The following is a 12,919-nucleotide window of genomic DNA, read 5'->3' on the forward strand; positions in this document are numbered from 1 at the left end:
CAATCCCACTAAAATCAGGGACTCGACAAGGCTGCCCACTCTCTCCCTACCTATTCAACATAGTACTGGAAGTCCTGGCTGGAGCAATTAGACAGCAAAAGGAGATCAAGGGGATACAAATCGGAAAGGAAGAGATAAAAACATCACTCTTTGCCGATGACATGATAGTGTACTTGAGTGACCCCAAAAATTCCACCAGAGAACTCCTACAGCTGATAAACAAGTTCAGCAAAGTGGCCGGATACAAAATTAACTCAAACAAATCAGTAGCCTTCCTATACTCAAAGGACAAACATGTGGAGAAAGAAATTAGGGAAAAGGTACCCTTCACAATAGTTACAAAAACTATGAAATACCTTTGTGTGACTCTAACTAAGGAAGTAAAGGACCTGTATGACAAGAACTTCAAACCTCTAAAGAAAGAAATTGAGGAGGATCTCAGAAAATGGAAAGATCTCCCATGCTCATGGATTGGAAAGATAAACATCTTAAAAATGGCCATCCTACCAAAAGCAATCTACAGATTCAATGCAATCCCCATCAAAATTCCAACCCAGTTCTTCATGGAATTGGAAAGATCAATGTGCAATTTCATATGGAATAACAAAAGACCTAGAATAGCGAAATCCATCCTCAACAACAAAAAAAACATCTGCGGGAATCACTATCCCTGACCTCAAGCTATATTACAAGGCAATTGTACTGAAAACTGCATGGTACTGGTACAGAAATAGGCAAGTGGATCAATGGAATAGAATAGAAGATCCAGAAATGAGCCCTCATGTATATGGTCACCTGATTTTTGACAAAGGAGCAGTAAACATTCAATGGAAAGGGGACAGCCTATTCAACAAATGGTGCTGGTCCAACTGGCACTCAACATGCAAAAGAATGAAAATAGACCCGTTCTTATCTCCTTGTACAAAGCTCAAGTGTAAGTGGATTAAAGATCTCCACATTAAACCAGATACACTGGAACTATTAGATGAGAAAGTAGGGAAAACCTTAGAACACATAGGCACAGGAGAAAATTACCTGAACAAAACACCAATGGCTCAAGCTCTAAGGTCAAAGATTAACAAATGGGACTTAATGAGATTGCAAAGTTTCTGTAAGGCTAAGGACATCGTCAAGAAAACAAAACGGCAACCAACAGAATGGGAAAAGATCTTTACCAACACCACATCAGATAGAGGCCTAATATCCAAGGTGTACAAGGAACTCAAAAAGCTAGACACCAGAGAATCAAATAACCCTATTAAAAAATGGGGTACAGAGCTAAACAAATCATTTTCAGTTGAGGAACACGAATGGCCGAGAAACATCTGAGGAAGTGCTCGACATCCTTAGCCATCAGGGAAATGCAAATCAAAACAACCCTAAGATTCCACCTCACACCAGTCAGATTGGCCAAGATCCAAAACTCAGATGACAGTAGATGCTGGCGAGGCTGCGGAGAAATAGGAACACTTCTTCACTGTTGGTGGGGTTGCAAGCTAATACAACCACTCTGGAAATCTGTCTGGCGATACCTCAGAAAATTGGATATAGTACTACCTGAAGACCCAGCTATTCCACTTCTGGGCATATACCCCAGAGACACTTTAATACACAACAAAGATATATGCACCACAATGTTCATAGCGGCTCTATTTATAATAGCCAGAAGCTGGAAGGAACCCAGATGTCCTTCAGAAGACGAATGGATACAAAAATTGTGGTACATATACACAATGGAATACTACTCAGCCACCAGAAACAATGACTTAACCAAATTCTTAAGAAAATGGCTGCATCTAGAGAAGATCATCCTGAGTGAGATAACCCAGTCACAAAAGAACAGACATAATATGCAATCACTGATAGTGGGCTGCTAATCCCAGAGGCTCGCACTCCCTCAGAAACAACTCACAGACTGTATGAAGTCCAAGAAATAAAGAAAACAAAAACTATACATATATTCACAAAACAAGAGGACTTTGACTATTTCCATGTTGCATTTTGTTTTGCATGTACTTTACGCTTATTGCAACTAGTACGTTTTCAATGCATACTGTCAAGCCCTTGAAAAAAATCAAGTACTGACTAAAAAACATATTCACATGGTTTTATGTAAAATTTATTTTAATGTCTGAAAAAGCAATACTGACAAAAATGTATAATTTTAAGCAAAAAATGTTTAAAATCTTTAAAAAAAAATAATACTTAATAGATGGTGTCAGTAAGCCATAGATACAATAATTACAATAGAAAACTAAAAGTTACATATGAGCAAGTTTATTGAAAGGTTTAACTGAGGAACAATAACACCCATCTCATCTGGGATGTGATTAAATGTATCCCATTTCCGACAAACATCAAAAAAAGAAAATAATAATAATAAAATAAACCAACAAAAACCAAAAATCCACCTTTCAGATTTCAACTTAGCCCAGTCAGAGGTGGGGAAATGGTAAATAACACTCACCCATTGTGGACTGGATTGCAAAGTAGCATGTCCATTTTTGAAGACGGTCTGTTGAGTTCTATATAACTGACTAGGAAAGTAAATAAGGAGGGGAGAGAGAGAGAGAGAGAGAGAGAGAGAGAGAGAGAGAGAGAGAGATGACTACAGAACTTGACATTATACAGCATAGTTTATTGTTCAGGCAAGTTCCTCACACCTTTATTGACAATAGCTGAGAAATTAAATTTACCTAAATAACCTCAAGATGATGAATTGGTAATGAAAACACAGTAGAATTTTATTTATAAATTAAGAAAAATAAAATTTTGAAATTTTCATGTAAGCAGGTGGAACTAGAAAATATCGATTGATGTAACTCAGAGACAAAATGAGAAAGAATACATGATTTCCTCACTGCATGAAAAAAAAAATAAAGAAAAGGAAGTAGTGGTGGACATCTACTGGAGAGGTGGGGATGGCACAATACAAGTGTTATGAACAGGAAAATAGAAATACTAGGGGGACTTTAACTGGGAAGAGGGATGGGAAACCGATATAGAAAGAGGAAAATAAAAAAAAAAAAAACAAGGGGATAAATACCAACAATTATATTTGAAAAATGTATCAGAAATAATTTAATTCTATATCTACTTAAAGACACACACACCCCACTCAAAACATTATATGCTACTGTTATTGTCCTTAGTAGCTTTCTAGAAACTAAAAGTAAACCTCTTCTGTTGAAAACACTACAGTATTCTGACACAGAACTTAGATGAATAAAGCTCTATTTGAATAGAGGACTATTTGTTAGGGGTTAGCTTCCATAACATGAACAAATAAAATTCAAGTTGCCTTGGGGAGGAAAAAATTTAATAATTTTATTCCACTGTGACACTCATGAATCAAAATAAGAACCAGTAAGTCAAGTTACATCTAAGGTGCAATAGTGCCTGTTATATTATGACAGTAAAAATAACCTCTAAATTGTTCTTAAGACACATTCAATAGAAGAAATTCATGCCAGGTTCTATCAACATAGTCATTTATGAGTTTCTGACGAGATTATGAAACTTAAAGCAGAATCTAATAGTGGTATCTGTACAAACAATTCTAATGTCTAACTACATACTTAGTACTTGGTGAGTCACCTGGAGATAAATGTAACTCTCTTTTACATCAGACAGAGACAATTACAGAACTCCATAACTGCCTTAAATAGATGGAGCAAAAGATGGCAGGGTGAAGAGCCACACTCATCCATGGACAATCGAACATCTTCCTTTAAAGCTCAGCTAACATTTGAGAACAAAAGAATATTTTAGTAACGAGAATACAAGTAGTTCTATAGTGACACTGTGTCTTCTAGGTATGACAGGGAAATGGTACTGTACACCTCAACAGTATTATTTCCTAAATGAGAAACAAAAATGATGCCCATTATAAACTAATGTAGAAAAGGAAAATCTCAGGGCACCCATTCCTGGGTAACTTATGATTGCTTTATATAACTAATGATGAATCCATCTTTATTTGTATGCATGTGTGTGTGTGTGTGTGTGTGTGTGTGTGTGTGTGTGTGTGTGTGTATGAAAGAGATGGTAATAGTCTATAATTTGAGAGAAAGCAGGGAGGTCCTAGGAGATTGGGTGGTGGGAGATGAGGTAAGTGATGAATTACAACAACAATATGAAGTTCTCCAAAAACAATTAAAAATGAATAAAAATCATCATTTGTGTTAATAATGAATGAAGATGAGGAAGTACAAAAGGGAAGAGAAACAGTCAGAGGATGGAACAGGAGAGGGATAGAAACTGAATGTTAAAAAATGATTAAAGAATAATACTAAGAAATAATTAAAGAATGAAGTTTAATGTTTTAATGCAATATTCATCAAACATAAAGAATAAATAACATAATTGGCTCTTTGCTATAGTCATAAGAATCCATGTCAATTTCCCATTTGCTAACAAATTGATTCTGAGAAATATATGAGATATTAGGTTCAAAAAAATTTAATGGTAACATTTTAATAGTAATAATTATCAAAGGGACATAGCAAATGAGTAATAGTAATGATAAGTAGGGTAAAATAAATAGTACCAATTTAATCTATATGGTGTTGAACAATTTTACTCTAATTAATAATCTTCACATGACTTCTGTTTACATTTTTTTCAAGTATTTTCTTCAGAGCAATGGTAACATCCTTATTTCTCAGACTGTAGATCAAAGGGTTCAGCATGGGTACAACAGTAGTGTAAAACACAGAGGACACTTTCCCTTGGTCCATCGAACTCACTGAAGATGGCTGTAAGTAGGTGAATGCAGTAGAACCATACAAGATAGCAACGGCAGAGATGTGGGAACTACAAGTACTGAAGGCTTTGAATTTGCCCTCACTGGAGCGAATACGGAGGATGCTAGAAATGATGAAGATGTAGGAAGTAATAACAGTCAGCATTGGGACACAGATGTTTAGTGTACCAAAAAATAGAATCAACATTTCATTGATATAAGTATTAGAGTATGCAAGTTTCAAGAGGGGAAGAAGATCACAGAAATAGTGGTTGATCACATTTAATTTGCAGAACTGAATTCTAATCATAAAGCCAGTGTTGACTGATGTACAGAACAGAGAAAAAATATAGACCACTGAAATCAAGGAACTGTAAATCTGATAGGACATGGTTACATTGTAAAGCAGGGGGTTGCAGATTGCAACATAGCGGTCATAGGCCATTACAGCTAATGTGTAGCACTCTGCAGTTCCAAAAGCAATGAAGAAGTACAGCTGAGCCATGCACCCAGGGTAGGAGATGATGTTCTTCTCTGTCAGAAAGCTCACCAGCATCTTAGGGGTAACAACTGTGGACTGACAGAAGTCAATGAAGGACAGACTGCTGAGGAAATAGTACATGGGTGTGTGCAGGTGGGAACTGATCCGGATCAATGTAATCATACCCAGGTTCCCTGCTACAGTGATCAGATAGATTGCTCCGAATAGAAGAAAAAGTGGCAGCTGGACTTCTTTTTTCTCTGAGAGCCCAGCCAAGAAGAACTCAGTCACTGTGCAATGATTTGCTGCTGCCATGTTCTCCCATCAGATCCTGAAGGAGCAAAATAACTGTGACTTAATACTATCACTGAATTCAAGATTTAATTTGTTTTGTGTATTCAAAGCAATGTTTCTAGGTTAAGATTGGGAGTGGGTATTATGGGGTAAACATGCCCAACTGTGGCAGGGAAGCAAGATTTCACCAAACTTACTGATATTATTTAAAATCAACTTTCGGACTGCAAAGGTCGGGAGACGGAAAGCGTGGAAGAACCCAAGCGCTGACCGTGGGTCTGGGGACGTGCACGGAAATGGAAACTGAAAACGAAAGTACAGAGAAGAGAAAAGAAGAAAAAAAAGAAGCGGTCACGGGTTAAACAGGTGCTTGCAGATATTGCTAAGCAGGTGGATTTCTGGTTTGGAGATGCAAACCTTCACAAGGACAGGTTTCTGCGCGAGCAAATTGAAAAATCTAGAGATGGGTATGTGGACATTTCTCTTCTGGTGTCTTTTAACAAAATGAAGAAGCTAACAACTGATGGGAAGTTAATAGCCAGAGCACTGAAAAGCTCCTCTGTTGTAGAGTTGGACTTAGAAGGGACCAGGATCAGGAGGAAAAAGCCGCTAGGTGAGAGACCAAAGGACGAGGAAGAGCGCACGGTATATGTGGAGTTACTCCCCAAAAATGTTACCCATAGCTGGATTGAGAGACTATTTGGGAAATGTGGCAATGTGGTTTACATAAGTATTCCACATTACAAGTCTACTGGGGATCCTAAGGGAAACAAAAGAGCAAGCAGCAAAAGGCATTGAGTTTCTGAACAACCCACCAGAAGAAGCACCTAGAAAGCCTGGCATATTCCCCAAGACAGTGAAAAATAAGCCCATCCCCTCCTTACGAGTAGCTGAAGAGAAGAAAAAGAGGAAAAAGAAGAAGGGCAGAATAAAGAAGGAAGAGGGTGTGCAGGCTAAAGAGTTAGCTGTGGACAGCAGCAGCTCAGTCAGTAAAGCTGCAAAGAGACCAAGAACTGCCTCTGAGGGTTCGGAGGCAGAAACTCCTGAAGCTCCAAAGCAACCTGCAAAGAAAAAGAAAAAGCGGGACAAGGTTGAAACATCGAACTTACCTGAAGCAAGGGCAGGGAAGAGGGAGAGGAGCACTGCTGAGGACGAAGACTGCCTCCCCCCAAGGCCGAAAGCGAAGAAAGGGCTCAGAAGGATAGTGTTTGCCAAGCCGCTGAGGTCTCCAAAGAGAACAGAGACTTAGAATTCTGCTCTACCGAAGAGGAGGAGACGGGAGACAGCAAAGGTGACTCACTCTCAAAGGTGAAGAGGAAGCCTAAGAAGAAACATAAGGAGAGACATAAAATGGGCGAGGAGGTCATTCCATTGAGAGTGCTGTCCAAGACTGAGTGGATGGATTTGAAAAAAGAGTATTTGGCACTGCAGAAAGCTAGCATGGCTTCTCTCAAAAAAACGATATCTCAAATAAAGTTGGAGTCGGAAATGGAAACGGACTGTAAAGTGCCTGCGGCAAGCAGTGGTCAGGAGTGCTCCACCCAGGGGAAGGTCAGTGCCCAAGGACCACAGTTCGTGACTGGGGTGATTGTGAAGATTGTGAGCATAGAACCTCTACCTGGCAGGAAACAAGTCAAGGATATTTTGGCCACAATTTCAGAAGTTGTTTACATTGGTTTGCTAGAAGGAGATACTGAATGCCACGCCCGATTCAGAACCCCTGAGGATGCTCAGGCAGTAATGAATGCACAGACTGAGATTAGAAAGAAGCACTGTTGGAACCTCCAGATCCTTTCTGGTGATCACGAGCAGAGGTACTGGCAGAAGATTTTGGTAGATAGACAGGCCAAACTTAATCAACCTCGGGAAAAGAAAAGAGGCACAGAAAAGCTAATCACCAAAGCTGAGAAGATTAGACTGGCCAAGACTCAGCAAGCCAGTCAACACATTCGGTTCTCTGAGTATGACTGAGAAGACTACAGCTGCTGGGCTTCCCTTACTGTTCTCAGTGCCAGGCTGCTGGACAGATGTGCTGAGATCTGCATTAGAAAAGAAAAGAAACCTTGGCTCCTCAATGTGTCAATAAGACTTTCCTAATGACCAGTGCAGTGTGTGTCAGATTTTTTCAATTAATGCCCTTACTTGTTGAAATTATGCAGGTCAACTTCAAATGATTTCATAAATAAATGTGTTTTCAACATAATTGTGTTTTTATTTACAAAATAAATATGTAATTGCAAAAGTAAAAATGCAGGGTTGTCAGATGCAAACTAACTGTAACTTGCTCTTCCCTCCTATTTTTTTCTCATTTCCTTCCTTCCTTTAAGCAGCAAATTGTACCAAAATTTCTAATCAAGATGTTGAATTTTGAAAGCATTGAGTTTGTTTTTCATAAATAAACATGTACTATGAGCTTAGAGGGAGCAAAAATAAAATCAACTTTCATATAGAGAAGTCTGGAGTTCTTGTTTTTAGGCATTCACATTTTTTCTAATTCTTAAGATACATAGTCTGTAAATACCCATGTGAAAAGTAATTTCCATCTGGAGCATTCATAGCATTAAATACTGGACACAAGTTTCTGCTAAAACTAGGTTCTAGACACAGCAGTGTAGTTACTTTAAGACTCACAGTGATTGCCACAGGGTGCACAAGATCAATGTAAGGCAATGCAGTCTGAGTACCAGCAAGGAAAGTGGAGTTCAACATATTATTATATTATATTATATTATATTATATTATATTATATTATATCATATTGTATTATATATTAATTATATTTTGTAGTTATTTAAGTGCACATTGAATTTTGAATGCTTTTCTAATACACGTTAAGCAAATCAAGTAATACCTACATTAAAACTTATGATTAACTTTCTTACTTTACAGTTTCAAAATTGGCCTACACTTTTTCTCACTAAGCTGTAGCACATTTATTTTTTTGGTGCTGTACAAATTTAGGCCTGCTTTGTCATGTGTAAGTGCATCATCAATACATATTATTACATTTGCTAGTCTTTGGATGTCAAACAATGCATTCTACATTTCTATTTTATCATTATGTGTTCTTATATTAAATCATAAGTAATGGAAAATCTAAAATTTAAAAATAAAATAAAAATAGTATAAAATATGAACAGTTAGCAGCAATTATCTAGAGGTCAATTGAATAGAATATGCACAATCCTCATCTTTCAAGTAGAACAGAGAGAATTTCAAGTAATGACAGAAGAACTCACAGTAAATACCATTTTAAAATGATCGTGGACTTTATGCTCATTGTAACTTGTAAGATTTTAATGCACACTATCAAATCTTTAATAAACATCAAGTACTGACAAAAATGTATTCATATACTTTTAAGCGAAAATTTTTAAATCTGTACACTTATCATTTTTTAAATAAAGTTGTTCAATTAAAAAATAAAAATAAATAAAATGATCAATGTGGTAAAGAAATCAAGCTTTACAGACCTATGGTAGGTTTGTCAGTATCCAATTCCTGGATTTCAGACATAAAGTCATAGCATTTCATACACCAATATACTACTCAAAGCAACCTTTAACTATGTTCATTTCAGAATTAACAGAAAAATTAGTATAGCCAATGTCTAAAAATACACATCTTAAAGATTAAAAATAATGGAATCAGGAAACTCTAGATGTATATTAGTCTCAATACAAAACTTTTTCAGGAAACTCACTATATTTACCAAGCACATGCATTATTATCAAGTGATTTATTTTACTTTCTAAATATATTGTATTTATTATTATAATTATTAATATGTTTATGTGAAGTATTTGAACAGGTGTATTATATGTTGTGATGAATGATAGAGAGCAAGACGGTAAATTTGGATGGTTTGCTAATCCTTCCACAATGCAGGACTGAAGGACAGAACTCAAGTCCTCAGAAATATGTAGCAAATGCATTTATTCTCTGAGTCTACATGTTTGCCCAGGCACTGCCTTAATTTCTAAGAGAGTGATGTATGTTGTTGTTTTATACTCAGATGTAAAATGCATGTTAATATGAAATGTGTATTAATTTATTTAATAAAATTTTTATTGTTATAAGTCACATAAGATGGTTACAGCATTAAAAATTTTCAGTTCAGAAATGTAAACATGCTATGAAGAAAACCAAAAGTTATTGTATTTTCTCATCATAGTCTTAGTCTTACCACCAAGAGTGAACTGAATCTCTGCACCTCCTGTTTACTCGCTTGCATTCCTCAGGATCACCTCTATAGCTGTAAATAAATTGTTCCATTCTAATTCCATACACTGAGTTTTGATATTACATCAACTGTCCATATTCTATACTCTGTCAAATTGTCAGTGCTGTTACTTCCTTGAACATTATAATATATGGAAGTTGTTTTTTTTTTTAATTGTAGATAGGCTGGAAGCTTATATAACCATCAAAATAGTCTTCACATTATTTGTCTATCTCTTAAAATTGATTTTATATAAAACTCTTGACCATATACCAAAATTTAAGAATAGAAATCTCTTTCTGTAGCATGTAGAGTTCCGAACCACCTAAAAACTAAGAATAATTATTTAAAACTGTAGAAATGCCAAAAGAGTTGTGCATATGAGAGTCATTAGGTAGAGTAAAATCATGCTAATACCATGCTTCAAGGACAGTTTCTTGAAATTTTCTTCATCTGCCTCATTTTCTTAATTCTATCTCTCTGTATATCATACTTGGCACTGTTTTTTATTCTAAATATTGCTGAATTGTCAAGGAAATAAATATGGTCTCAGGTCATTGAAGCAGTATAAATTAAGGTGACATCTACTCTACTTTAAAGAATTCACAACCTAAATCTGCCCCATTAGCATATATTAATTAAAAAACAAATGTAAATGTGAGATAAAATATACAGACAAAATAAAATATGAGAAAGAGGAAATAAAAGTTGAAGTTGAATTGATTATTTCATACTCAGGGAATAATGTTAAATACATAATTGTAAAAATATTCACATTGTTGTTGCATAATAAACAAAAAATGTAAGTACCTTCACAGCCATAAAATTTTGAATGTCATCAATACCACTCAATGTGTTTGACATTCAAAGTTTGATGCTAATATGTTTTAGCTTTATACTCATAAGAATACTTTTGCTATTCATTTTCCCAATGTTTATAGATATAACATTTTTGTCTGAAAAATGAAATTTGACCCCAAAGATTAACAGTATACAAATAAAAACACAAAACATGTTATACTTATTATAATTGTTTTAAATTATGCACAGAACTAATACCTAATTAAGTGAGCTATAAATTTTGTAATATAGAACAATAAACCTAATCATGTAATGGAGTACTTGAATTTTAGTCTTCATAGTAGGAATCACAGATGAAAAGAGTTTTATACAGTCTAAAAATATAAAATTTTATTGGCTTAAACAGGGAGTTACATATTTTTCCTAGTTAGGAGTGTATCTGTGGCCAGCTTGCCTTCAGAGTTACTACATTCTAATCATAGTAAACAAAAAAATAATTTGAACTTATTAAATATTAAAGTAGTATTTAAATACTATATCAGTTATATTGATCAAGTATATATAAAATAGAAGAAATTACGTAAACAAAAACTAATTTATTAATTCATACATTGGGTTTTAAATGAATGTATTTGTGTGTGTGTGTGTGTGTGTGTGTGTATCATTCCATTTGAATGTAAAACTAAAAAATAAACTTTTAATTAAATGAAACAATAAAATACACAAATTGAATTAAATTAAAGAAAAATGCAGAATTTTTCATAAAAAACAAATTAGAAAGTAGCAATTTATATGGAATTATTTTAGATTAACCTAATACATTATTACCCAGTGATTACTGAAAGACCTCTGATGTGCCTTCTCAGCTCAGAAGTTGAACTGGAGTACCGTAAAGAGGTCACAGTGATGACTGATTATTGAACCAATGGGCAGACTAGTGCTCACCATTTAAAGTAGCTGTACATACTCTGAAGATGTAGATAAGGCTTTCATTTCTTCTGTGTTGCATGGTGCTAGGAAGAACTAATATAAAGCAATTATGCAAAATTTTAGATCATCATATTCTCTGTGGATGATCTAGGTAATGAAAGGACAATGGCAAGATGAAACACAGACAAACAAATGCTTGGAAAACATTTAAAGGTGAAATAATTATATACAGCTTACATATTTTAACACAATTTGTGGTGTTTAAAAGAAAGCATGAAAGGTACATTCTTTAAAAATCATAACACAATATTATCTCAGTTTTTATTATAAAAAGTAAAAAAAGTTATTTATGAAAGCCAGTGGACTATACTGTGGCCTAAATCTGATGATAATTCACATTTACAGACCTAGAGAAACAATTTCCTATAATTTATTTATAAAACCACAACTGTCTGCTCAATTTATCCTACTAAATTCTTCAATTGTACAAATCCATCTTATGGTGATAGATACATTTGGATAAATAGAGTTCCTAGTTTGTATTAGAGTTATTTATTGTCTACATTTTAGGGTATTCTTCAGTCTTCTAGAGAGTATTGCTCAGACATGTTTATTTTCTGGTAAATATGTATTTTCTTTTATATTCTACCTAAAACTGTAGCTGACATGGTGTGGTTCTCCAAAAATCTGGTAATGGATTTATCCTTTCAACAAAGTGCCCATGATGTTTAATTTCTGAACCTCATATTTCCTTTGGGAATAAACTATACTACTCACTAGATGAGCAGTAACACTTATTTTCCAGTCTCTTCAGAAATATTTGACTGCCAATTACAGGGTTTTATGGCATTTTTAAAAATAAGGGAATTAAATGAATGAATGGGCATATACAGATACTTCTTCATGACTTCTAACCATGATTGATGCAGACATTATATTCCTCAAAGATAACTGTATGTGATACAGAAACATTACATTTATTGTCCTAAATTATGCAGTATCAAGTTTTATTTGCTCTAGTCAATGGCACTAATTCTGTAATTGTGTAAAACAGGCACCCAGCATCCTATAGTTAGTATTTAGAAGTCAAGTCCTAGTCCACAATGAAAAAAGTACCTTCGAGTCAGGTCTGCATCTCAAGTCATCTTCTTGCAGGACTCTCTTAGTTTGAAACACTGCACTTTCAATTTCATACCCATAGTCATCTGAGAAGTAGTGAAAAAATTATCCTGAGTTTAATTACTTCAGGTACACTATGTCAAGACATAAATATTCCCTAAGGACATTCATCATTTTAGAAATATGCTCATGAGAAAAATAAGCAATTATCAGTGCTAATTCTCCAATTGTGAAGTTAGTCTTCAAACGATTTCTTGTAGTTTTTAAACTTCTGTCTCCCAATAAAGATGTTGAATATGTGAATCACTGAAAATTGTGTTTTGATGCT

General features: G+C 34.9%; 1 protein-coding gene and 1 pseudogene across 2 annotated transcripts; one reads left to right on the plus strand and one right to left on the minus strand.

Annotated features, from left to right (window-relative positions):
- Positions 1-4,623: 4,623 nt before the first annotated feature.
- Positions 4,624-5,540, minus strand: LOC308431143 (olfactory receptor 8G18-like; annotated as a pseudogene). Its single transcript has one exon. The product of its transcript is annotated as an olfactory receptor 8G18-like (transcript).
- A 275-nt stretch (positions 5,541-5,815) lies between these two features.
- On the plus strand, positions 5,816-7,543 carry LOC308431085 (la-related protein 7-like; the record flags this gene model as incomplete). The annotated part of the gene is given in 4 exon segments (XM_080930438.1): positions 5,816-5,857; positions 5,859-6,286; positions 6,288-6,703; positions 6,706-7,543. Coding segments are annotated over 4 exon segments (1,671 nt in total). The 3' UTR covers positions 7,491-7,543.
- Between the last annotated feature and the right edge of the window lie 5,376 nt (positions 7,544-12,919).

This window comes from Micromys minutus, assembly GCF_963924665.1.
Source record: "Micromys minutus genome assembly, chromosome: 16".
Lineage (NCBI taxonomy): Eukaryota > Metazoa > Chordata > Mammalia > Rodentia > Muridae > Micromys > Micromys minutus.